The 26,178-nt window shown below is 44.9% G+C and overlaps 2 protein-coding genes and 1 long non-coding RNA gene across 4 annotated transcripts; 1 reads left to right on the top strand and 2 right to left on the bottom strand.

Moving 5' to 3' along the window:
* The first annotated feature begins 778 nt into the window (after nucleotides 1-778).
* On the top strand, nucleotides 779-5,797 carry LOC136529450 (hexosyltransferase GAUT11-like). The gene is made up of 2 exons (XM_066522531.1): nucleotides 779-1,298; nucleotides 3,775-5,797. The coding sequence occupies exons 1-2, from the start codon at nucleotides 1,125-1,127 to the stop codon at nucleotides 5,230-5,232; spliced, it is 1,632 nt and encodes a 543-aa protein (XP_066378628.1). The 5' UTR covers nucleotides 779-1,124; the 3' UTR covers nucleotides 5,233-5,797.
* Nucleotides 5,798-15,316: 9,519 nt separating this feature from the next.
* On the bottom strand, nucleotides 15,317-18,412 carry LOC136539632 (uncharacterized). 2 transcript variants are annotated; one of them, XR_010779727.1, is made up of 7 exons: nucleotides 18,225-18,412; nucleotides 18,101-18,143; nucleotides 17,608-17,674; nucleotides 17,449-17,522; nucleotides 16,387-16,478; nucleotides 15,829-15,964; nucleotides 15,317-15,525 (listed from the first exon to the last, which is right to left on the bottom strand). It is a non-coding gene; the product is annotated as an uncharacterized lncRNA (long non-coding RNA). The 2 variants fall into 2 exon arrangements; XR_010779726.1 differs by having other exon boundaries at nucleotides 18,101-18,412.
* Nucleotides 18,413-20,486: 2,074 nt separating this feature from the next.
* Nucleotides 20,487-23,888, bottom strand: LOC136539633 (ACT domain-containing protein ACR4-like). Its single transcript, XM_066531590.1, has 8 exons — nucleotides 23,653-23,888; nucleotides 23,085-23,169; nucleotides 22,896-22,941; nucleotides 22,686-22,800; nucleotides 22,519-22,598; nucleotides 21,853-22,440; nucleotides 21,656-21,760; nucleotides 20,487-21,253 (listed from the first exon to the last, which is right to left on the bottom strand). Exons 1-8 carry the CDS (start codon nucleotides 23,654-23,656, stop codon nucleotides 20,915-20,917), a joined length of 1,362 nt encoding a protein of 453 aa, XP_066387687.1. The 5' UTR covers nucleotides 23,657-23,888; the 3' UTR covers nucleotides 20,487-20,914.
* Between the last annotated feature and the right edge of the window lie 2,290 nt (nucleotides 23,889-26,178).

A 26,178-nucleotide genomic window follows, 5' to 3' on the forward strand; every position in this document is an offset into this window, starting at 1 on the left:
AATATGAGATTTTAGCTGCTCTCTATTAACTCGTCTACTAATGATTTCATAGGAATTCAAAAGCAGCTGTGAATAGGAATAAAAAAAAACGTATATGAGTTTCATAGGAACTATTTCATTTTCATAGAAAAAATAGTACACATATAAGGATAGGTAAAGTTGGTTGTAAAACCAAGCACACAAAACTAACGCCATTAACTTAAGATCAGTTTCGATCCGCTCTTCTAAACTTCGGACCTCTAAATTTTAGAGTTAAAATTTTCCAAACAAATGATCTAATGTTAGCTCTAAACTTTAACCTATCACATATTAGAGCTTTAGAGCTCAAAACTGGGCTAAAATGCTCTAAAGTTTTTAGAGCTCAGAAGTTTAGAGGAGTAGATCCAAACGTCGCCATAGATCACATTATTTGTGGAATGTTTTTATTTGACCCACTGACATATTTTTCAGCGTAATATTTTATATTACCAGAAATCGACATCCGCGTTCTGAAGATGAAAAATATTCAATGGTTTCATGTTACGATAATTTAGGGCATTACGCTGAACAAATTTGAGAGAGTTGAGCTGCTGCACAGCAGGCTGAAGTGCTGGAGCCCGGATGGTACGAGGGAGGGTGAAAATGAATGGAGACGCATGACTGGAAAGGGTGGCTTTTGCTGTCTTTCCTTGTACGTCAGCTAGCGAAGAGCTACTTCGCCCCTCCCTTATCCCCCGCGGCCCCGCCCCACCTCTCATCATTCTCAGATCTCTCCATCCCCCTCCCCCTCCCCCTCCCCCTCCCCCTCCCTCCTTCCCTTCCTCTCTCCGAATCCTGCTCACCTCGCCGTCCTCGCATTCCGCCGCTCGCCCTTGCGGATCCGAGAGCTCCTTCGTCGCCGTCGTTCTTGCCTCACCTCGTCCGCTGTCCTGGAAGCTGCTGCTGGGTCACCCGTGGCTGGACTCGACCCCGCCGCCTCCGGGGGTGGGTTCGCCGGATGGTTGTCGCCTCCTGATCCATCCGGACCCCCGGATCCGCCGCAAAGGCACCGCCTTTGTGGGTTCTCCGCGCCCATGCAGGAGGGTTTGGCGCGTCGGCGGTGAGGCAGGGCTCTGGTTTAGTTCTTGCGTTGGACTAGTCCGGAGATGCTTCGTGGAGCGGGGCACGGGGGCGGCGATGCGCGGAGGCGGGCACTGCGCTCGTCGCGGCGGCGGCTGCCGGGGTGGATCTGGTGGCTTCTCGGGATCTTCCTCCTCGTTGGGCTCATGCTCTTCGTCCTGCACCACAACCAGAAGGAGCAGTTCCGGCCGCCCGTCGTGGTGAGTGCCGCAAACCTGGTCTTGTGTAGCTTTCAGATTGCTTAATTCTGCGAGATCTTCCGAAAGATCACCGCTTTACTGTTATTTCTGAAGAATTGTGGACAAATTAAGCGTCTTTATGCTTTTGTCACCTACTTGTGTTACGTGGGTCTCGATTAGCTCAACAATTTGTGATCTTTTAAGTGTGCGCAAGAATGCTCATGTTTTCATGTTGTAGACTTGTATTTAAACGAAGTTAATGTTATCTATGTTTGTAGAGAACGAGGTTTCGACATTAGTGTGCGAGTATGGCTGGGTGGTAGGCTCTTGAGTATCAGAGTACAATTTTGGCCCTAGATCTTTATTGCCATATTTCAGTATTGGATCCTTTGAAGGTTAGTATGTTGAGTCATGCACTTTGCCATTTTATGGAAGTCTTAGTTGCCACATACTATTTCGTTGATGGTAGAAAGTGTTTTTGGTTAATCATGATTGGTTGTTAGAAATGGCAAACATGGTATGTGATTTTAGGAGTTGGTGTGGCATGATAGATAGTCTGGCCCTGTACTTTTTTGGTGATCTGTTCAAGTACTTAGGTAGGGTGTCATTCTCACATGGTGGTTTCACATCCTCCCTGTTAATAACAAATACTATCCACGTACTAGGAAGATGAGTGTTTTCTTCCATCTGGGGTGGACATGTAATGGAGAAGATCTAGTCTGTATTATACGTCAATATTCAGTACTATGTGTGATGCCATACTTTGATAACTTCAAGTGGTTATTCAGGGCCTTCTTGTTATATCTGAAGTCTGAACACTCCCAAAAGTATGGCATTTGGCTGATCATTCATAATTTCTTTTTTATTTTCCCTTTGGCGTCAAGCAACTCCCAGTAACACTTAAGCCTCTCTCCTAGTTTGTAATATTTGAATTGCATGAGTTTGAATCGCTTCAATGAATTTCTTATGATAGCAATAAGTCCTAACTGTGATACCTGCTTAATAAGCTTTTTGGAACTGCACAATTGAGATTTTAAGATGCCAAAGAGAGATCAGATGAAGTCATTAATAGAATAGGATACTGGCGAGGTATATGAGAGCATTGTTGATTTTAGCTTATGGCATTGGCTTTCTTTCAGGTAAAGGCTTTGTGTTATATTTTATATAATTAAATTGATAATCAGAATATGGATTCCCGTGGCAGAACAATTAAGTGCTACTGGAAACCAAGAAAATTCATTTGTTGTTATCGCTGTCAGTCTGTAGTCATTTTTAGCTTTAACGAAATATTAAGTTCTATTACACTGCCAATGTCTAGTGGTAACTTGAGTATCCAAGGGGGTATTGTAAGGTGATCATTGTAAGGAAGATTTTTATGTTTGGGTTCTTATTATGACTTGATGCATGATAATCATAACTTAGAAAATCAGTTTTTTTATGACATACGAAGAGAAAATTGAATCCTGGGCATGAATGTGTTGGTCATTCTGCCGTGGCACATGGATAAATGGGAAGTGTTGTGAATGGTCTGTGCTATTGGCAATAAAGAATTAGCTTAGATAGCTTCATCAATCACTTTAGGACCATCTCAAGGTAGACTTAATCATCTCATCATCTGAAGAGGTATTGAGGGTTGTGGCCCTGAAAAAGACGTACTGGTATAAATCCTATACCAGTTTGCATCTTGAATTTCTCTAGATTGATGTTATGAATCAATCTATTAGAAGTTCCAATCATTTATTTCTTTTAAAATCTGTCTGTTATGTTATTACCTTTAGAACTACATGTTGTCATCATATGAAAAAAAGGAAGCTGGTAGCAAATCATATCAATTCCCATTATACTGTTTATAGAAAAGTATTTTTGCATTTAAAGGTGAGGTTTTAACACCATATCTGATGGAATGTCAAGAATTGGCCATATCATAGTTCACAAGCAGAGAAGCTCTGTGTATCCATATATATAAGCCATATTTTCATACAGTAGTTCCTCAGGTGGTTCACATTCACTGTAAATGAAACGAAGACCAGAAATTTTTGTGGGTGCTATTGGAAGCTTTTCCTTATAATTACTTAGTTCAATAAAAGATAGCACCCAGCACTTGATTATTGTCAAAGGTTTGCAAACCTGTATCTTGTTAATTTTGAATTAATTTAAATTTTAGTTCAGAAATGGCAGCTTCACACGAAGTTAGACTTTTCTTCACTGGAAAGTGATGCTGTGATGTTGGAGGAAATATCATTTTAAAAGAAAAACCTCAACAGTTGGGTTGACCTGTTTACTTGCTTTAAGAAGTATAGTACTACTGTAAAATTTAAAATGTTAATGTTTTCACATCCAATGGACTGTAGTTCAAAGATTGAGGTTTTTTCCTTCGTTTTCTCTTCTTGTATACAATCTTGATTGGCTGCTTCTGCTGTAAGCAAAAGTAACTGTTCCATTTATGAAAAATTTGCCCCTGTGCATGTTCTCATGTTTTTCTTTTGATGAATTCCAGGATAATGGTTCAGAGATCAACGAAGTCCCTCATGAGAAAGTGAATTTCTCAGAAGAGCTTTTGAGCAGCACATCATTTGCTCGCCAATTAGCGGATCAGATGACTCTAGCAAAGGCATATGTCATCCTTGCAAAAGAGCATGGTAATCTTCAGCTTGCATGGGAGCTTAGTTCGCAGATAAGGAATTGTCAAAGATTGCTATCTGAAGGGGCAGTTAGTGGGAGAGCAATCACTAAAGTTCAAGCCCATCCTATAATAAGCCGGCTAGCACGGTTGATATACAAGGCTCAGGACTCTCACTATGATATCAGCACAACAATAGTGACATTGAAGAACCACGCCCTGGCACTAGAGGAGCGTGCAAAGGCAGCAATTGTTCAGAGTGCTGAGTTTGGCCAGTTAGCAGCAGAATCCTTCCCCAAAAATCTGCACTGTCTAACTGTGAAACTGACAGAGGAGTGGCTTTGGAACCCGAAGCATAGGAGTCGCTCAGAGGAGAACCGGAATTCAACACGATTGGTGGATAATAATCTGTATCATTTCTGTATATTCTCGGATAATGTGCTGGCCACTTCAGTTGTTGTCAATTCTACAGTCTCTAATGCAAATCATCCTCAACAGCTTGTGTTTCATGTGGTCACCGACAGAATCCATTTTGGCGCGATGTCAACTTGGTTCCTCATAAATGACTTCAAAGGTTGTACTGTTGAAGTCCGCTGCATAGATGAGTTCTCGTGGTTGAATGCTTCTTCATCTCCTCTTGTGAGGCAGCTATCTGAGGTGGAAACTCAGGGTTACTATTACTCAGCTGGTTCCAAGAATCCTGAAAGAGAAATAAAATTCCATAATCCAAAGTTTGTTTCTCTACTGAACCATTTACGGTTCTACATTCCTCAGATACTTCCCAACTTGGAGAAGGTGGTGTTTCTTGATGATGATGTTGTGGTGCAAAAGGATCTGACTCAGCTGTTGTCCGTAGAGTTGCATGGCAATGTCATTGGAGCAGTGGAAACTTGTTTAGAGTCGTTTCATCGGTATCACAAGTATCTAAATTTTTCGCACCCAACCATCAGCTCTAAGATTGATCCACATACTTGTGGATGGGCTTTTGGAATGAACATTTTTGACTTGATAGCTTGGAGGAAGGCAAACGCCACATCATTGTATCATTATTGGCAAGAGCAAAATTCTGATCAATTGCTCTGGAGAACAGGGACTCTTCCTGCAGGTCTTTTGACATTTTACGGCCTGATGGAGCCCCTAGACCGCAGATGGCATGTCTTGGGTCTTGGGTATGATGTAGACATAGATGATCGTTTGATTGAGAGTGCTGCTGTTGTGCACTATAATGGAAACATGAAACCCTGGCTGAAGCTGGCAATTCGCCGTTACAAGTATATATGGGGGCGGTATGTGAATATCTCACACCCGTATGTTAGAGAGTGTATGTTGCATTAGAAAGTCTGCAAATCTCTGTATGTTCTTGCATGGCATTGAAGCTGTATGCTTCAGTTTCTTCACATGAGGCTGCTGTTGAGCACCTTATGTGAGGGAAAGTTTCAGAGGTAGAATATATACTCAAGGGACAGCATCAAAGAAGTCAACTGTTAAGTTTTCTTTTTGGGTTGGGGGAAGATTCATTTTGGGATGAAAATAATTCCTTTGCAGAGTTTACATACAATTTGGACTGGAAATTTTAGCAGTCTAACCAGATACATCTGGATAGATATTGTAAAAGAGATACAGTTGGATCAATGGGCAATTTTTTTTTTTTTTGAGATTTAGGAAATGCAAATTGTGAGCTCAACTGTGCAGGGTCAGTGGTATTGCATTCTTTACTTTTAGTAATATCTTGTTTTATACTGGCGAAGAAGGTTCTTTCTGCCTCCCTCCTTGTATAAGTAGCTGTTTTAATCTGTGCTCATTCATACAGTATGAACTCAGTTGAACCGGAGAAAGGATTCTGAAATCATATTAATGTGCTTAAGTCTACTTGCTGATAATGTACCACCGATACAATAGACTTTTTGTGGCACTAGAGGCTGGACTTGTCGATGGCATTTCTAAGCCAACCTAGCTTTCATGTTTGAAACCCTTCATTGCTTCCTTTTTGTTGTGACCGCTGCAAATGCAACATTTGTTTCATTTGTTGTTTCTGGAAAGTTCGATCCATAATCTGGGCCTTAAGTCGAAACGACCTGGGGATTATTGTGACGAATGTCTTTCATCTAGGCATGTAATTCGAGTTCAACAGAAGTGAGCCGAGAGGAATTAACTTAATCCGTGTGGTCTGGGGAGCCAGCTGTATAAACATGTACTGATAGCTTCCTTTTTCAGATTGTGAGCGGCAGTTCTGCTCGGAAGATAGGATGCTGGATTTAACAGCCTTTTCAATGAGGTCCCATTTCATGGTTCCAGGGGATAAAAAACTTGTGGCCTATTATTTGTAGTTTGTCCTCAAGCCATCTTGATTTCACCTTTTTCTTTGAGTGTTTGTTGGCCTATTCCTTTTTCATTCCTCAGCTCTTGTCTCTTGAGAACTTATCATCTTCTGTGTTCGGTCCTATATGTTCCAGTACACCCATAGCTGATGCTCAAATCCACAGCTGAAATGAAAGATTGGGTATGAAATCAGCTACTTGGATTTGGGTTTGAATTTGGGTGAGGATGTTGGATACCAGCGACAGGCACCGATGCATGCAGAGTCATGAAATGAAAGATTGCTCAGGGGAAGTGCATGTAGGTGGATCCAGATCTGGTCGGCAGCTTAAAGCGAGCGAGTACTAGCTAGTCGAAAAAGGCTTCACTTTTCATGTGCCGTCTGCAATGCTTGCGTGCTTCATGATCAAGACATCTCATGTGTTTCAGCGACACCGGATTGCATCTCCGTACCTGTGAGCGGCTAAATGTGTCTTGTTGCCATGCAATTGCCATGAACGGTAGTGTCTATCTCCAAGCCCGTTCAACGGGCCATTGATGAACTTCCGAAACCCTATCATATTTTCTGACTAATAGGAGGTTTCGTGTTGAACCTGGCATCCTTAACAACCAGTACAGCACAAATCCTGACATGTCAAATGGATTACGGTTTGGAAAACGGCTTAGGAATCCTAATGCAAAGCAATGGACATTCAAACTACATATATAATGCTGCTACTACCTGATTGTACTCAAACACTATACATATGCAACATGAAGGTTGTCCTTGGTGTTTGCCCAAGCCCAACTGCTGCTAGCTTTGCTTGAACAAGGCCAGCTATTGGACAACCACTGAGTCCGTACGTCCTGGCTATCCAATAGATTACCAACTGGAAAAGGACTTAACAATAATAAGGAATCTAAATTCGGGTCAATGCTTAGTCAAGAGGTTGGCACTGCCTGCCTCTTGCAGTCTTGCTGCTAAAAGCTACTATCTTAGTCACCACTCACCAATCACCATTTTGTGGCTCACTTTACATCATGCTGACCATTACTAGCCGTTATATGGAAGCATATTTGCATTTCCACTCTCTCTCTCCAAAGCATATAGACATAATAGTATATAGTAGAGAGGTTGGATAGAAGAACCAGGAAGCTTCCAATCAATGAGCCACAAGCCACTGCTGTTACGAAGCACCAGTTGCAACGATCGCAGTTAGAGTTAGGTGTGGGGGTATTACTGGCACAATTCAAGGCTGCTGTCGACAAGTGCATCTCAACGGTGGCTTACACAGTTGCCAACAAACATGTCACTCTGATCATTGCTTGATGAGCTACATATATAGTAGGAACATAGAGACAGCAAAATATGCACGTAACAGAGGTGGCGAGAAAAACTGTCGAAAAATGGGTCGACGACTTTCGCAGGGATTCAAATGCCAGGGGGACAATCTCTCCTTCACTAGTCTTTATTTACATAAATCTTATATGCTTTTTTACTACTACCCCTTTTACGTTATTCTGCGTGCTTCTAGTTCGACACTGCTTTGTTGAGAAGAGAAGATATTCCATTTAATTCCTGAAATTATTTAGTTTTTCTCCACAATATCATCTCTAGTGCTTTTTCCTCTCAAAAATGTTTTCACCCTGACTAGCTTCACTTCACTTATTCTTCTTCTCATAGTTGATGATCCGAATTTTTGTTGAGACGTCGTTCTCCTGTTACAGAAGAGATGATAGCGGTCGCCACCGCCTCCTCCTTTTTTTGTTTATCCCCACGTGGACTATGAAGTCCGATTCAACGCCAGCAGCCTCGTGTTGGTTGCATCCATGGAATTCAGCATCCATATCTGACAGTAGATTTGTTTCCTGTCCATGTCCAATGCAATACACATACACACGCCATTGTTTCAATACCCTGCTAGTCGCTAGATAGCGGATCCTTTGGACGACCAGTGGTATTATTCCATGAAATGCTGCCAACTAGCTAGGGATGAGTGAAGCACAGCACTGCTTCATGGCCTAGCTACTCTAGCTCTGCAATCTGTACTTCTTTTTGGATGTTGATGGGGGTGGTTTCAAATGGACAGAATTAGTGTTTGGGCAATGTAATTCCCCAGTAAACAATAGATTCCCAACAAGGCAACAAGTTCTGATTTGCCTCTTATCTTCTTGGCTAGAGAGATAGAGACGCCTGGACATATAATGGTCATTGCCAAAGTCATTACAAATAGTGAGGTAATGATTTTGTCGGTAGATTTATTTAGACAAAAACCTAAGCAAACTGAACCTAGCTAGAGGCCGCTCAACTTTAAACAAGATACAGGTCATGGCTCATTCTTGTCATCGGCGGCCTCGCCGGAGAGGAGTTTCCTGCTGCTGCCATATGAGAAGTATCACTATTCTGCGTCAGCAAGCATCTGCGCGTCGTAGTAGTAGCTCTGTAGTTGATGATTGGGCCTTTTTCCAGGAAATGTTACAAACAGGTTCATAAAATGCCTCTTCCACCATTGGTAACTAAAGGCATGATGGCCTGAAAAAGGTTTGTAAAATGCTTCTTCCACTTCCACGTGGATGCTCAATTATCGTCGCCACTACTTGGTGCCCAATTAATAGGAAACTTTTGCGTTCTAATCATGCTCCTTTTAGTGTGTTAACATCCAACCATTTAACCGATGGGTGGAACAGACTTTTTTTCAGAAAAAAAGGTGGCCACAATGGTGCCACTGCCATGTGAGAATGGGTGAACGAGATGTCGTACCAGGCACTCGGTTCCGTGTTAATATATTCGGTGAACAGCCCACCGGTGATGGCGTTTACAACATGCATGGTTACAACAAGAAGGTCCTACAATTAGGGATCTAATTACTAAGCCACAGGTCTCATAGATACAATGTACCTAGACTGGTTACAAACGTTACAGAGAGAGGTTTACATCTGACACCGTCTAACACTCCCACTCAATCTTAGCCACTAACAAGGTTAAGATTGAACCTAAACTCTCTCATCTTCTGAGCTGATATCGCCTTGGGGAAACCATCTGCTAACTGGTCACCAGAGTTGATGAAGCGTATATCAAGAAGCTTCTGTGCAACTCTTTCTCTGACAAAATGAAAGTCGATCTCAATGTGTTTAGTTCTAGCATGAAAGACAGGATTGGCAGATAGATATTTTGCACCAAGATTGTCACACCATAACCGAGCTGCAGGTGGATGATCTATCTTGAGTTCAGTTAATAACTTTTGCACCCACATCATTTCAGCCGTAGCATTGGCTAAGGCTTTGTATTCTGCCTCTGTACTAGATCTAGATACTGTTGCTTGCTTCCTTGCTGTCCATGAGATTAGATTACTCCCTAGGAACACAGCAAAGCCGCCAGTGGATCTTCTATCATCTAAACATCCTACCCAGTCTACATCTGAGAAAGCACTCACCATCATGGATGGAGACCTCTTGATCTTGAGTCCCATACTTAGGGTACCCTTGACATACCGCAAGATTCTTTTAACTGCACTCCAATGAACCGAGGTTGGGGCATGTAGAAACTGACATACCTTGTTTACGACGAAGGAGAGGTCAGGCCGTGTCAAGGTTAGGTACTGTAGTGCTCCAACTAAGCTTCTGTATCGTGTAGAATCTTCTTCACCAAGCCTTTGTCCATCGGTTACACTGAGTTTCTCACTGGTAGAGAGCGGCGTGTCTACCACCCTGGCTTTGTCCATCCCTGATCTCGCCAAGATGTCCGCAGCATACCTTCCTTGGGATAGCAACAACCCATCTGTTGTTCTTTTTACTTCAATTCCCAAGAAGAAATGCAAGTCTCCTAGATCCTTGAGTGCAAATTCTTTCTGCAGATTCTTGAGTAATGCTTCGGTTGCCTCCTGAGATGAGCTAGCAACTATGATATCATCAACATAAACAAGAACAAACACTCTGTGCTGCCCATGGTTGTAATAGAAAAGAGAGGTATCTGCCTTCGAAGGAACAAATCCTAGCTCTTCCAATCTATTGCACAACCTTGCATACCACGCCCGAGGTGCTTGTTTCAAGCCATAGAGAGCCTTGTCAAGTTTGCACACAAAGTTGGGATGACTCTTGCTAATGTAGCCCAGCGGCTGATTCATGTAGACCTCCTCCTCTAATACACCATGAAGGAATGCATCCTGGACATCAAGTTGTCTCAGGGTCCATCCTTTTGACATGGCAATGGACAATATCAACCGTATTGTTGCTGCCTTTACCACGGGACTAAAGGTATCTTCATAATCGATTCCATACCTTTGTTTGAAGCCTTTGGCTACCAAACGAGCCTTGTACCTATCAATGGTCCCATCCACTCTGCGTTTCACCTTGTACACCCATTTGCATCCTATTATGTTCTTCCCTTGAGGACGTGGCACAAGGTGCCAAGTTTTGTTCTTCATTAAGGCTTGGTATTCATTCTCCATCGCTGTACACCAATGTTTGCAGCCAAGTGCTTCATCAACTGTTGTTGGCTCTTCTGTTGGTCCCTTGGTACTCATACACCAGTGAACTGTGCCTTCGGTGTAGGTTTTTGGACATTGAATTCCCCTCTGGAGACGAGTTGTCGGGCGTTGAGGTTGAGACGGCACAGGCGAGACAGCAGGAGATGCATCCGCAGAGGATCCGGACGACAAAATCTCCGTCGCATCAGCACCTGATGCTAATGCTGTCGGCGCTACTGTCCCCCCGTTGGCTGGATCCATCTGCGGCGTGGTGGACGATGTGGCCATTGTGGTGGACCCTGATCCGCCAGCAGAAGATCCAGGTGAATCGGTCGGCGCATCTGCTTCAGCCCTAGGCGCCCGACGCGACGCTGATCCAGGAGTGTATCCTCTTGCTGGCGGTACGGAGGCGCCAGGGAGATCCCCCTCGGATCTGATGATGTCCGTGTCGGGGGGACACATGAGATATCGTTCCCCCGGTGCGTGTTGTATCCCGTTTTCTTCAAAATTTGTTCCTATTTCATCCAAAACATCAGCAGCACTAGATGACACGTTAGTATAGGCAGGAGATAACTCATGTTCGTCTTGCAAATTTGCATCCCAAAAAGAAGACAAATAATTTTTTAATATATCGGGTAAGAGAGCAATCTCAAATTTGAGACGGGCTCCTGCATTTGGGTGTAAGGAGGCAAATGGAAAGACAGACTCATCAAAGATGACGTCCCTAGAAATGTACACATGCCCTTCTTTTGGATCAAGGCACTTGAATCCCTTGTGCATATCACTGTACCCGATGAACACACATTGCTTGGAACGATACTCTAGTTTCCTAGAGTTATATGGTCTGAGGTTTGGCCATACAGCACACCCGAACGTACGAAGGAAATTGTAGTCCGGTTGCATGCCAAATAATCTCTCAAAAGGGGTTTCATCATTGATCACCTTGGAGGGTAGCCGGTTGATTAGGAACACGGCAGTAGAGAAAGCTTCATCCCAGAATTTGAGGGGCATGGAGGAGTGCGACAAGAGTGTGAGCCCTACTTCAACGATGTGTCTATGTTTCCTCTCTGCCGACCCGTTTTGCTGGTGTGCATGAGGACAGGATACATGATGATTGATCCCTACACGTTTAAAGAAAGAGTTCAAGGCTTGATACTCTCCCCCCAATCTATTTGCATGGTTTGAATTTTTTTACCAAATTGCCTCTCAACAAGGTTTTGAAAATCTTTGAAGCGTTGAAAAACTTTAGATTTGTGACGCAAAAGGTAAACCCACACAAACTTGCTGTAATCATCAATAAAACTCACATAATAATTGTACCGACCAACTGAACTTGGGGCCGGTCCCCATACATCCGAGAAGACAAGTTGCAAAGGATGACTCGATTGACTGGATGATCTAGGGTAAGGCAATTGGTGACTCTTGCCTTGTTGACATGCATCACATACCCTAGACTTATTGGAATCTGAAACAAAAGGGAGTTTATGGTGGCTAAGGACTTGCTGAACCACACGAGAGGATGCATGACCTAGCCTATGATGACATAGTGACGTGGATGGTTTGACAACACCGAAGACTTGCTTACTTGTGGATGTAGATGATGAGGACTGCAAGGGATAGAGCCCCCCTTCACATCTGCCTTTGTGGAGGGTTTTCTTCGTCACTTGTTCCTTGATGAAAAAATGATCGGGATGAAACTCAAGAAAGATATTGTTATCTCGAGTGAGATGATTAACTGAACAAAGACTTTTATGTGCTTGTGGAACATGAAGAATATTTTTTAGATGGAGATTAGGGGAATGCAAATGGCTATAACCAACATTAGTAATCTCCATACCTAGCCCATTGGCAGCATGAACTTGATCTCTTCCATGATACTTGTCACGGACTATCATCTTCTCAAGATCTCTAGTGATGTGGTCTGTCGCCCCCGTGTCCATGTACCAGTTAGTGTCAACCCCGTAGGAACTGGTAGCGGCGGAGGCGCTCTTCTGAGGAGGTCCTGAAACGGAATGATCGAACCTTTTGTAGCAGCGGTAGGCCTGATGACCTTCCTTGCCACACACTTGGCAAAAAATGCCGGCCTCGAAGTTGCTAGAGCGGCCACCACCACGGGCGCCCTTTTGCTGGCCGTGCCCAAAGCCACCGTGGCCTCCACGTCCTCCGCCGCGGTTGTTGGGGCTCCAACGGCCCCCCTTGTTGGCGATGTTCGCGGTGTGCTGGCCTCCTCCGTGCATCTCAATGCACTGCTCTTGGGCGACGAGCTGTGCGTACAGCTCGTTGACCGTGATGGGCTCGACACGGGTGGAGACGGCGGTGACGACCCCGTCGAAGTCCTCGCCCAAACCGGTCAAGATGTAGGAGACCAGTTCCTCATCTTCCAGTTTCCTTCCTGCAGAAGCCATTTCATCCGCCAGAGATTTCATCTTTGTGTAATACTCACTGACGGTGGAGGTGCCCTTGGTTGCTGTGGCCAGCGCCATCCTCGTCGAGATGACACGAGCCCTTGACTGCGATGTGTGGAGAGCCTTGATGGAGGCCCACGCTCCCGCCGCCGTGGTCACGTTAGTGACCTGAGATCCGATCTCCCTCGACAGCGATGTGAGAAGATAGCTGAGGACCTGTTGGTTCTTGGCCACCCACTGCTCGAACTCGGGGTTCAGAACAGGTGGCTCGTCCGACTTCTTCTCGTCCTTGGTGACGATGAACTTCTCCGGTGGCTGGGTCGATGGATCGAGGAAATGCACAACTTGTGCACCCCTTAAGGCGGAGAGGACCTACGCCTCCCACATGGCGTGATTGTTCCTCGTCAGTTTCTCCGTGACCGGAAGAAATCCGAGAGGAGAGAAACCAGCGAATGCTGTAGCTGAAGAGGAAGAGAACGCCATTCTACAAATCCGCTAGGAACGTATGGCTCTGGTACCATGTGAGAATGGGTGAACGAGCCGTGTTAATATATTCGGTGAACAGCCCACCGGTGATGGCGTTTACAACATGCATGGTTACAACAAGAAGGTCCTACAATTAGGGATCTGATTACTAAGCCACAGGTCTCATAGATACAATGTACCTGGACTGGTTACAAACGTTACAGAGAGAGGTTTACATCTGACACCGTCTAACATGCCAAACTTTTAGTCTAGGAGGAGGAGATGAGGAGATAATAGTTGGATTCCAAATTTCCAATTCCCCATATCTAGAAACACAGCTATATATGGGGTGGGGGGAGCATGCATAGCCCTAAGACTGTGCCACATGTGCCTAGCTAGTCCCACCAGTCACCAGAAAGGGATTGGTGGGCTTGCATTGTGGCAGAAGAGATGGACACTGTGAAGCTGTGATCATCTTACATAAGTGCTGTGGTACAGGAGTTATGGGAGACACATATTGCTGCCCCCTGAACCCTGAACCTGATAGATAGATATGAGTAGGCTCCAACTCCAACCTGTTGGGTTGGAATCCACATGGTTTCAGCAGCCGCTGCCGTCCCTAAAGATGGATGCATGCCCACCAATCCCTTTCTGGTTAAGATCCTCCGCTCACTTGGCTTCCCCACGACATGAAAAGACCGGCTCTTCCCTTGCATGCATGACAGAAGAAAAAAGATGTCACATGACATGATGAAGCATGTTGATATAACCTTTAGACTGAATGAACATACATACATGGCAGATTATATATATTTCGGAACGGTGGCCTCAAATATTGCATGCATAGAAACGGAAGAGTTTTCTTCTTCTAAAAAAAGGGTGAGAAGACAGTAAAAAAAAAAGGTGAGAACTGAGAAGAATCAGTTGTATCTGCATCTGCACATCATACACGGATCTTATTGAAGAGTGATGAGCTGAAGATCATCCTCCTGTCCTCCAGCTCCAATGCAACCTGTGGTAGGGTACGTAGCAACTGACCAGATCTGTTCCAGCTCATGCACTGCCATCGCCCAGCCCAACGATGACAGTGGCAAGATCTGACTGAAAAGTTGCTGCAAGGCTGCAGATGAGCACAGCTCACGCTTTGAGTCTGGAACCTTGTTCCATTATCTAAAAAAAAAGTAGATGTCATTGGCACCCTTCATCCCCGGCTTGTCGGTACCAATGGAGTGCGCTCACCCCTCGGTGATGTCTTAAAAAAAAGTACTCTAATGTAAAACTACACCAGGGCAGCAAGAACGCTAGTAGTAGTATTTACCAGGCGCCAGAAATATCTGCAGGTAACAACACGTAGTAATAGATGGCCCCGGCGGCCCTGCCTTGCCTGCAGGGCCTCTGTGTTTTTACGAGAGACTATTGCATTACGCGCGCCATTGCGTGCGTCGCAAGTTAGGTAGAAATGCATCCATTATATATATATAGGGAAGCTGGAGCATTGGTTTTTTATATAGGTTGGAGCACTTGCATGAAAAATATTTGACAGTGTATTACAAGCAGGATGGGTATATATTTTACATAACGGCACTACTTAAGTCTAGCGATGTTCTAAACTGATGGCATAGGCAGTACTTTATACATTGCATAATAGTGTATAGCACAGAGCGACTTTGTACATTAGGCGGCATGATAAGTAGCAATGCTGTCTTACACATAACAACATATTTTGTACACATAATGGTTGACGGAGCGGCTATACATCTGGGTTGACGGCGCTAACAAGGTTCTTAGTATTTTGGTTCACGGTCAGAAAGCTCACCAATGGAGAGTGAGGCACACCGCACAACTGCTGGATGAATATGTTTATCCATTTGCTTTTGTTAGATCTACCTGGTCTGTGAAGTGTAAGATGATGGCATGGAGTGTGCATGTCCGAGCAATTTGCCAAATGATTGATAGCAGTATGCATTCCACGTAGTGGCTGCATCCGAATTGGTCACCTGTAAAGCATGAAATGTTTGATATGTTGAAAAGTCTCACAACAGTTTAGTAAGGAACAGTGCCTACAACAGGAAGGGATAGAGCCTAGGAAAGGTAGTAGTGTTATAGTTCTTAATGACAGTTCAGTCTGAAAAAGATGGCGTAGACCAAGCAATTAACATTTTTCCTAGTTGGCTCAACATATTTATTACTCTAGAGTAAGAGGCCACAAAAGGTAAACGATAAATAGAAAAAGAAAGCATCATCCTTTCTTATGAGCTATGATATGAGCATGCTGAAAAAAAACACATAATCCATATTACCTTGTTGCTGGGATGCCAGCACTGGTAGCCCGATCGTCCACTCTATCATTCGGTAGACCCTATAGGTTCAAAGCCTGTAAGCCTGCAACCATCAGCAAGCTGCCCGTGATGGCACACTGAGGTAAGAAGGATGTCCCTGTACAAAGAAAGTACGGAATCAGTGCATATAACTGAGTAAATAGAAACCATGTTTGCATACTGAGAACATAGAGAAGAGGGCAGGGTGATGCCATATGTTAAGTGTATGGCATGCCGCAAATAGATTTTCTGAACCAAGCAACCAAAAGTTGGTCTGAGGAATGTAACTGCATAAAAATTAGCTGTAGCCTATCTGCTACGATTGCTGCAGGGCGGCTTGGTTGAGCACGTAAGGTGAGCAAGTATATAAATTATATTCCAAATAGCGACATAATGGTACTGCTGCTGACCCAAACTCCATGACAGGCTGGAAGGCAACAAGCTTTATGGCACTGAAGGGAAAATTAATAAGTACACCAAACGAAGGATCCTTTCCACAAAGTAGGCAAAATGGGACGTCGTTAATAGAGAGGACATTACCACTCCTATTTGCAATCTTGATGAGCTGCTTTTTTTTCGTCCGAGAGTCCTTTACATATGTATGTGGCTATCCCATTGCCTATTTTTTATTTCTGCAAAACAAAATGTAGACTATGCTTACATGATGTATGTTCATATCAAAATAAATAACGATGGAACAATTGTACGAAAATGATATTTAGGCTAAAGGCATCGACACCAAACCATTCTCTGCCGTAGCTAAAATATCCGAGTGGCAGAGCAAGCAAGATAGATTTAATTGACATCAAGGCTAATTGAATATATATAATATCTGAAGACGCTAGGCACCATAGGCACACACTTATATATGCTGAAAAGATTACAACAGCAGCACTGCACATTGAGACATGTTTAGTTTTTTTTCTGCCACAACATGAATGGAACGGGTAGCAAAATTTGTGCTACCGTCGATAGGCCAGCTACACGCAAAACCTTATGTGTGAGAAAAATAAATCCATAGTGAACACAATAGTGCAGTTAATGATCTAGAACGAATCGAAACTAAAAGACAGACATAAAGGAAATGGCTATTGTAAAATTGAAATCACCTACAAGGCTAAAAGACATCATTAGGTAAAAAGGAGAACAACTCAAACTTAGAGCGTGCTCTGGAACGTATCCTGAAAAATTGTGTAGGCACTATTGGCCACAGAACGATGAATGAAACTCAGTGAGAATGCTGACCAGTAAACATAGTTGTTGAAATTGATTGTATTAAGTTGAACCATCGGTTTGATTTTAGAGCTGAATGGGAGGACATTTGTAAGGTTGGGAAGGTCACTACATTATTAACCAATTTATCTGACGAATATAATTAGAACCCGCAATATTAGAAAATAATGGAAAATGTTATCAAGTGGAAAAATAACAGACTGGAATTATATACCATCCTGAAGGGGAAAATCTCACTGTACTAAACCTGAGCAGGCAACAGAAATGGAATTGCGCATCAAAATGAAGACGGAAAGGCAATATTTTATCTTAAACGAACACAATAAATCATTGCAGCACATGAAGCACCACTGTATAGAAGCGAAATACCAAAAAGATGTGGCTTCTTGTCACTTAATGTAGATGTAACCAGTAATCATCGTTGCCTCCTAAACCAAGTAAAACTGAAGTGTCTAATTAGATGAGTCTTGCGATATGATAAGAAAACTAAGTACCTCATAAAGATAACATGATCAAATGAGGATGTACCTGAAATATTGTAGTTTAAAGGTTGCCATCTTTATAGAAGCAGTGGATGCCATTGGCGTCTCTGTAACTATTGGAAAGATAGACCATAATTAGAGAAGGTAAACAATGACCTAAGGACGAATCAAAATCAATACTGCATCAATAAATGGAACCAACGATGTCGTGGAAAATGAGCACAACAGTCGACAGAAACTTTCAAATTAATAACCTCATTAATGCCCGGTCTCAGGACATGAAACACATAATTTGATGCAATTATTTCTTAAACAAAGATAGCTCCACTGTAATGTGGGTACATGCAATACATTAACCTAAACCATGTAACATCACTAATTAAAGAAAACATCTCCAATATCCAAGCATTAATCTTGCCGGAGCAGCAGCAGCAGATGGTCACTAAATTGCAAGAGGTAAATGGCAAGTAGCATCAGCCATCAACAGACAAATAACTGTCAAGAAAACGAAGAGGTAGATGGCACTATGGCAGACTCACCAGGGCGTTTAGTGATTTACCCCCAAATGAAGTGCCGATGCAGCTGGAAAAAATAAATGGAATACATATCGATGGAACCGGTACATAGATGTACCAAATCGACCAGGCTAGTATCAGATCTTACCAATAAGATAGTCGTAGGGACCGTGGCGCAGCGACGTGAACCTGGTTGGATATGACAAGCTCATTTTCCAATAGATGTGCAAAAATCATTGATTTTCAGTAACGCATAAAGGGTGAGCAATACCAAAAAAAACACTGAAAGTAGTGGTGCCTACCAACAAAATCATGGATCATCAATAATCACAACGTGTAGTTGCATGTTCCTCGGTACCTATCCATCTATCCAAGTCAAGTGAAAAGGGTGTAGCTAGTGCAGAAGATCGAGAGACCGGATCTGGATCTGAATCTGGAAGAGAGAAGAAGGCAAGATATTTTTGCTGCTGTTAACCATTGGGAGGGTGTCACGTGGAGATGCAGTAAGCAACCGGGAGAGTAAATCTGGACAGTAAAGGTGCGATCACCGGAGGACCAACGTCGACCTATGGAGGTCGAGTGACGCTGCCGGCGCACCTAGGCAGTCCTCTCTCATCGTGTGGCCGGAGCGGCCCTCCCCCATGCCACCGTCGTCCATGGCTCCCTAGGCTTAACTGTTGGTGCTGTACACAGATCCGGTGGGGAAAAGACCGGATCCAGACATGGAGACCCCAGATGGACCCTAGCAAAGAAGGCAGACAAGCACAGATCGACGCTGCACCCTGGCACCGACAAGGGAAAGGGAGGACAGTAAGGTAGGGAGGCCACCTTCACCTGTGTCTTGTGGCGCCGGAGCCGACGAGCGCTGGGGGGCTGTGGCCGAGCTGGCGCGTGGGGCCTAGACGCGCCGGGGAGGTAGCGCCGGGCACGCAACGGCGCGGTAGGGTGTGCCGCCCGCGCCAGAGGGCGCGCCAGGGGTGGCGCCGCTGGCCCCGCGCCACCGCGCCTGCGCCGCCGCCACAGGAAGAGGGAGAGGGACGGAGGAAAGAGCAGATCTAGGGCCGTGGAGGAAGGAGCGAAGGCAGGGACGCTGCGGCGACGGAGGGGACAAGGGGGTGAATGAGGATGAGGACGGTCACAGTAAAGAGACGGAGAGTAGATGAACGAAGGCTCTAGAACAGTAGCTGGAACGGAATCTGAACGTCAAAGCGACGATCCAACGGGACAAAATAAATATGCTACCGTGGCCACCCTGAGGAGTACAGCTTTGATAGTAAGAAATTCTGGTGGCCACCCTAACGTGGCCACCCTAACGTCGCTGCTTTGATAGTAAGAAATTCTGGTGGCAGTACGGCACAAGGTCTTTCACAGGCCTTGCAAACATTCTGATGATACAAATAGGAATTCCATAGGTATTCAGAAACATATCCCATTCCAGTAGTATACTTTTTAGACAGCAGCTATGTCATGCAGCAACATGGCCAAGAATACGGAACACCATGAGCCATCTGCGAATATTTGACGATTACTTTGTTTCCAACCACAGATTTTGTATATTTCACGTCTTAAAAATTTGCATGTGGAAGAGTTGGTGCTGAGTTGACGATGAAGTAGGATAAAATCACGAAATTTCGTTCTCTGAGAAACACAAACAGTAGGCAATGTCTTGCGGGACTCACAAGGTAGAAGGTACTAACAATCTAACATGAGTGAGACTGAGCAGTGGGCAAAGAGACAGCGTGACAGAAAACGAGGAAACATGAGTGAGACCAAACATGGGTTGTTGCATGCATTGGAGCCACAAGGACAAGACGAGAGAGACACCAACTAGACGTACGCCTCTGCCTGCCTATGAGACGAGAGAGGCAGAGGCAGGCCGGCCGGCCATCGCTCATTCATTGGCTCTTGGCCTCCTGCATTGCATCCCGTCAGGAAGTGCAGAGTGAGAGGGCACTCCACATCCAAAACTCCAAGCACCAGCTTGCAGCCACGGTAGGGCCCCGGGCAGAGCTGGCGGCCATTTTCGACATGTGCGCCCGGCACAAATGACAACCGGGTCGCCGTCGGCTCGATTCCTTGGACAAGTATGCCATCGATGCCACTTTCACCCACCCTCTGAATATCCCCAAGAGGCAACTCCCCTTCTGATGGCAGTATCGGCCCGTGTTTAGTTTGCAAAAAGTTTTTCAAAAAAGTACTACAGTACCTATCACATCAAATCTTACGATACGTGCATAGAGCATTAAATATAGACGAAAAAAAAACTAATTGCACAGTTTAGTTGAAAATTACGAGACGAACGTTTTAAGCCTAATTAGTCCATGATTGAACACTAATTACCAAATAAAAACAAAAATGCTACCGTAGTCAAATTTCCAACTTTTCGCGAACTAAACAAGGGCTCAGCATTCAACAATGACACCCGTAGGATTTAGACAGCTGCTACAGATGGCCAAGGCCAATATTTACAACAGTTTGAATCATACTTACTTACTAGCCACTACTTGCAATGGGCACCACCATGTCGATGGTACTTAATTACAGCTCTACACTAAATGGGGGAAATGAAGTATCTACAATGGTGGATGGTGCTAAAGAACCTACTGTATGCACCAACTGTTGATGGCGTACATGCCAGTTGGTCGGGTTGCTTTATATGACTGGTCGTCATCTGATGCATGAATACTCCTAATTGCATTGTGGAACTAGGTACACCAGCATCTTGCGTGCTTCATGAACATGCTGTGGCTGCCACGGTGTCACCACTATGGCCAATTTCTTTGTCACTACGCTTGCAGAGTAGTAGTGGACTCACCAGCTGCATGCGCTGGATGAAACTCAGGACCCAATCAACCCAAGGTTGCAGAGTGATCTTGGTCTAAAGAGGCTGCTGAAGAGGAACCTAGTGGGCGAAGAATCTTGCGTTAGTGACTTTGGCTGATCAGGGTGCCCTTTCACTTGAAGCACGGTCTGGCCTATCTCCTGGCGTATGGCCTCGAGCGTCTTCAGCTCCACTGAGCTCCCTGCCGCGTCACGGACATAGAAAGTATTGATAGCCTTGTCACCCTTAGTTGAAACTTCTGCTCTTGTGACTGTCAAGCCGTTCTCTCGGAAGATGCGTGTTACGTCCAACAACAGACCCACTCTGTCGCCTGTTGACAGTTCTAACTTCAGGCCCTGCAAGGGATATACAGTTGCTGATAAATTTTGTACTAAAAGGCACTGCTGACTTCAATTCATTACTGTATGCTTACATTAAAACACACAACAGTAGGAAAATAACTGTAAGCAGGGATGAGTTAATTGTGAACATTGAAGAAAAACAGCACGCGCCTCATCAAGAGGAAAAGGACCCAAAGCACTGATAGTGACTCATCAATAAAGTGTGCCAGACAATGCAAAATGCTAACTCTCCAACAACAATTTACCTCCTACAGCAATGAATCACACCATTCAAGTCCCTATCTCAACAACTAAATGAATGCAGAAGTATCATCTGCGACCGCAGAAAAGCAAAACAAACAGCGAAAAGCAAAAGGAAAATAATCACATAGGTGCTGCTAACTATTGCAGAATTACCTCAGATACTCTCCGTTCTATAGCTGCTTCAAGACATTGGATGATTCTCTTTCTCTCGGCTTCTGAATTGACAGGTGAACCATCAATGTGCCTAATGTAATAGTCCTGTGGAACCATGGTGTTAAAGTAGGAAACAAAAGGTTGCATGTCTATGTCCAGCGATAGGAGTTTGAAGCTGAAATGTCGTGGTGAGATACCTGGTAAGCGTCGGGGCCCTCAGTATCCATGCTCCCATGGAAAACCACATATTGCATATCTGTTAGGGTGCAAACCGTGTCGAATAGAAGCTTTGGCCGATCCTTGCACCGAATTGTCACCACAGAATAGTCTTTCTGAAGCCAGTTAACGACTGAAACCATTGAAGTGGGGCCGGCACTTGCCCTGTCCTTATCATGCCTTTCGTAGTCTCGATCCTCAAGCATCATTTGGTGCAGCCTCCGCTCTGTGTGGGTTATGCCCATTGCGACCGTTGTCTTGGCATCTCGACTCCTCCCCTTGAACACATTGCAAAGTCGCTCTTTGATTCTGCCAAGCCTTTCTGCATCCGAAATCGCCAGCCCGGACTTCCTGTCAGTGACCTGCATGACTGCAGCTGCTCTTTCGTTATGTGTCCACAGCTCCGCATTCACCACATTGCACTCCAGATTTGTGAGCACAGCGCTCACTTCGGAGAGAAGACCGGGCCTGTCAGTCCCAGTTAGCTCTATCAAGGTGTAGTCGGAGGAAGGCTCCACTCCAACGGCTTTCCTCCGCGAGGGAAGAAAGCAAGAATCAGGCCCGATAGACTGCACAGGAAGAGATTGACAGATTCAGCAAACTGAACGGGAACAGGAATATGAACAGACAATGATGGCAAACATTACCTTGTAAATGTAATCTTTTATACTTTCTAGCACAGATTCGTCCATTATCTTGTGCCCACTTTGGTTCGTCACATTGAAGACTGACAGAAAAAAACCAAACAGCTTAGAAATTGTTACACCATTTTGACGAAAGGAACAGAAAGAAACCAATTTTAATTTTGTCCTACCGTCCATGAACCATCCTCCGTCTGAGGATATGTATGCTTTCTTGACTATGAGTTTGAGGTCAGTGAGGACCTGCACTACCTCTAACAGTACCCCATACTTGTTGGCGCTGTCCACCTATATCGTTCAAATAAAAAAAAAACTATGTCAGCTTCAGCCACAAACAAGAAAACACACGCCAATGAGAAGCACTTGATTTTTGAGGGACTCACATGAATAACTGTAGCGTTTGGACATGAGGTGTTGTCAATAGTGACCCTGAACTCAGAAAAGAATATGAATCAACATGTATGTTAGTATGACCATGAAAAAACTTTGCACACTGCTAAGATTGACAGAGGTTAAGGAAGGAACTGATTTTCTGAAACAAGGAAATTGTTGAAGAATTGGGTTCGTACTACCTTGGGGGGTTCATCTTTTGGATGAATTTCTGGTACTCATCGTCACAATCCCAAGAAGAATAAGCCGCCTCTCCATCTGCTAATGCTGATTCATGAGTTGAAAAAAAAACGCCCAGTCAAGATTGAATCAAACCGCAGCTGCAAACCAGAAATGCAAGAGAGAGAAAAGTATGGCCGCGTCCACGGCGATTGCGGCTATTGGGCAAGAACAGCTAAAATGGGCCTTTTTAGTTCCCGAGAATCAAACGACCGAATTCATCAACTCATCATCAGAAAAGAAAAAAAAATAAAGAGCTCGTCGATGTTTTCCAAGAACACGATGAAACAGAGACCGGAAGAATCCGATGGAATCCTTCAATCAATTCATCAAAGAGGTAAAGAAGGGAAAACTGAAGCTGGAACAATTTCCCCAGAGGGAAACAGACTCAAAACGGCATAGAAGGGAAAGAGTAACCGCGCCACCGCCATAGAAGGAAAGCACTATCCGCCGCACGGGAGCAGGCCGACCTGAGCGACACCAAGAAAGGAAGGAAGGGAGATGGGCGGCTCTTGGTTTTGATATACATACCCATGCTTGCTTGGTGATGATGGCGGCGATGATTGAACTCAATCTTGCAAAGAATCGAGAGCGGAGGGAGCCCCTGCCAAGCCTCCCCTTCGCCCTCTCTGTCTCTCTCTCTCCCCTCACGCCCACCCCCACAGGATGACAGGAATGGCAATGGCAGCAGCAACAGCAACTCTTCCTTGAGTTGGAAAGGCCAGGATTCTGCCTTTTCCTCGAACGGTGAAATGAAACGCACACGCGCCCCAACCCCAACCAACACGCCCCTCCAGCTGTACTACTACTCACAAGTCACAACAAGGCAGTAGGAGGGTACGCGAGCGTGGCTGCGCCGGCCCACCTATCAGTGGCCTTGCTGCTTTTGAGCTGTGACTAGTGACTAGTGACGAGACGAGGAGGTAGGGGAGCACGTGCGCCGTGCAATGCCTGTACCGCACCACATCCACACCAGAGGCCTAGCCTGGAGAGGCGAACGTCCGACGGCCCAGCAACTCCGTTCCCGAACTCGTCAATAATAATAATAACACCTCACGGCAAGCATTTGAATCCTAGAGCTCGTTTGGAGGGGTTTCTCTCGGCTCCGTCAATAATAATAATAATAATAACATCTCTGGACACTAGAACACTGTAGTATGAAGCCGGAGAAACTCGAAATCGTGGCTCCATTGGCTCCTCGTCTTCTCAGTTCATTTTCGGCCGCGAAAACAAACGGCTCAAAACGGCTCTGTGCTACAGTACTGCTACAGTGATTTCTCGGAGGAGCCGGAGCCCCCGGGAGCTATGCCAGACACTGCCTTAATGTCCTGTTCACTTGGCCGATAAGTCATGGCTAAAAGTACTGTTGACTGATTTGTTGTTAGAGAAAAATAATATTCGTTGGCTAAAAAAAGTACGGCTTATAAGCTAAGTGAACAGGGCGTAAGTCATTTTTTGACTTTTTAAATATATAGTTTTGGAAATTCGATGTATCCGCCCTACTTCAGACTTCAATGCTAACTTTTAACTTTATGATTTTGTCCTCGTGATTTTGAAACGAAGCAACCGCTTACCCTTATTTTGTGACACCGTTTAGCCTGAGTGGATTTAGTGGAAAAAAAAGAAAAGGTACCCACACGAAATTGCAACAATAACGTCAACAAAAACTTTCCTTCGCTCACATTCTCTCTCACCTTTTGCTCGACCGCATCCTTATCGCGCACGCGGACGCTAGGTTTTCCTTGGCCAGCAACCTTGGGCAGCGCGACTACCGGTGAAGTCGGCTCTTGGTCCCAACGATGTCCCCCTTTCCCTTGCTACCTCGCCACCGTACCCCAACGGCTCGGGCTCCGCGTGGGAGGAGGCTGTGCTCACGGCCCCATCCGATGACTGTGACCTCCCTAGGCACCACGTTGAAAGGTCCTAATGGCTAGAGAGGGGGTGAATAGCCTAATAAAAATTTCTACAACAACACTTAACAAAAGGTTAGACAATTATGAGGCGAAGCAAGTGTTGCGCTAGCCTACTCAAAATGCAAGCCACCTACCACAATTCTAGTTTAGATAGTGTCGATTCACACAAGAGGTATGACACTACCCTATGTTAGTGTGCTCTCAAAGGCTAACTAAAGAGCCACACCAACCAAGCAAACAAGCTCTCACAACTAGTTACACTAAAGAGCTTGTCAACTAGTTTACGATAATGTAAAGAGAGTGATCAAGATAGTTATACCGCCGTGTAGAGGAGTGAACCAATCAATCATAAGGATGAATAACAATGAAGACCAATCACCTCGGAATCAAAGGATGAACACAATGATTTTTACCAAGGTTCACTTGCTTGCCGGCAAGCTACTCCTCGTTGTGGTGATTCACTCACTTGGAGGTTCACGCGCTAATTGGCTTCACACGCCAAACCCTCAATAGGGTGCCGCACAACCAACACAAGATGAGGATCACACAAGCCACGAGCAATTCACTAGAGTACCTTTTGGCGCTTCGCCGGGGAAATGTCAAGAACCCCTCACAATCACCACGATCGGAGCCGGAGACAATCACCACCCTCCGCTCAACGATCCTCGCTGTTCCAAGCCATCTAGGTGGCGGCAACCACCAAGAGTAACAAGCGAAATCCACAGCGAAACACGAACACCAAGTGCCTCTAGATGCAATCACTCAAGCAATGCACTTGGATCACTCCCAATCTCACTATGATGATGAATCAATGATGGAGATGAGTGGGAGGACTTTGGCTAGGCTCACAAGGTTGCTATGTCAATGAAAATGGCCAAAGATGTGAGCCATAGCCGACCATGGGGCTTAAATAGAAGCCCCCACGAAATAGAGCCGTTATGCCCCTTCACTGGGCATAACACGGGCCAACCGGACGCTTCGGTCGAACTGACCGAACGCCAGCCCTCAGCGTCCGGTCGCTCGATGGACGCCACACGTCACTAGCTTCAAATGCTGTTCGTCAGATGTCAACGGCTACGAGGTGACCGGACGCTCCGGCAAAACTGACCAGACGCTGGAGCCTCAGCGTCCAGTCGAGTATAGT

Source organism: Miscanthus floridulus, chromosome 2 (genome assembly GCF_019320115.1).
Source record: "Miscanthus floridulus cultivar M001 chromosome 2, ASM1932011v1, whole genome shotgun sequence".
Classification (NCBI taxonomy): domain Eukaryota; kingdom Viridiplantae; phylum Streptophyta; class Magnoliopsida; order Poales; family Poaceae; genus Miscanthus; species Miscanthus floridulus.

Excerpts from the sequence above, each read along its gene's own strand:
- LOC136539633 (XM_066531590.1), bottom strand. Across the intron at positions 22,801-22,895 it reads CAAACGCTACAGTTATTCAT|GTGGACAGCGCCAACAAGTA; the intron begins GTGAGTCCCTCA and ends TGAACGATATAG. Across the intron at positions 21,761-21,852 it reads AGGGCCCCGACGCTTACCAG|GACTATTACATTAGGCACAT; the intron begins GTATCTCACCAC and ends ATGGTTCCACAG.
- LOC136529450 (XM_066522531.1), top strand. The coding sequence starts at position 1,125 with ATGCTTCGTGGAGCGGGGCACGGGGGCGGCGATGCGCGGAGGCGGGCA. Across the intron at positions 1,299-3,774 it reads AGTTCCGGCCGCCCGTCGTG|GATAATGGTTCAGAGATCAA; the intron begins GTGAGTGCCGCA and ends GATGAATTCCAG.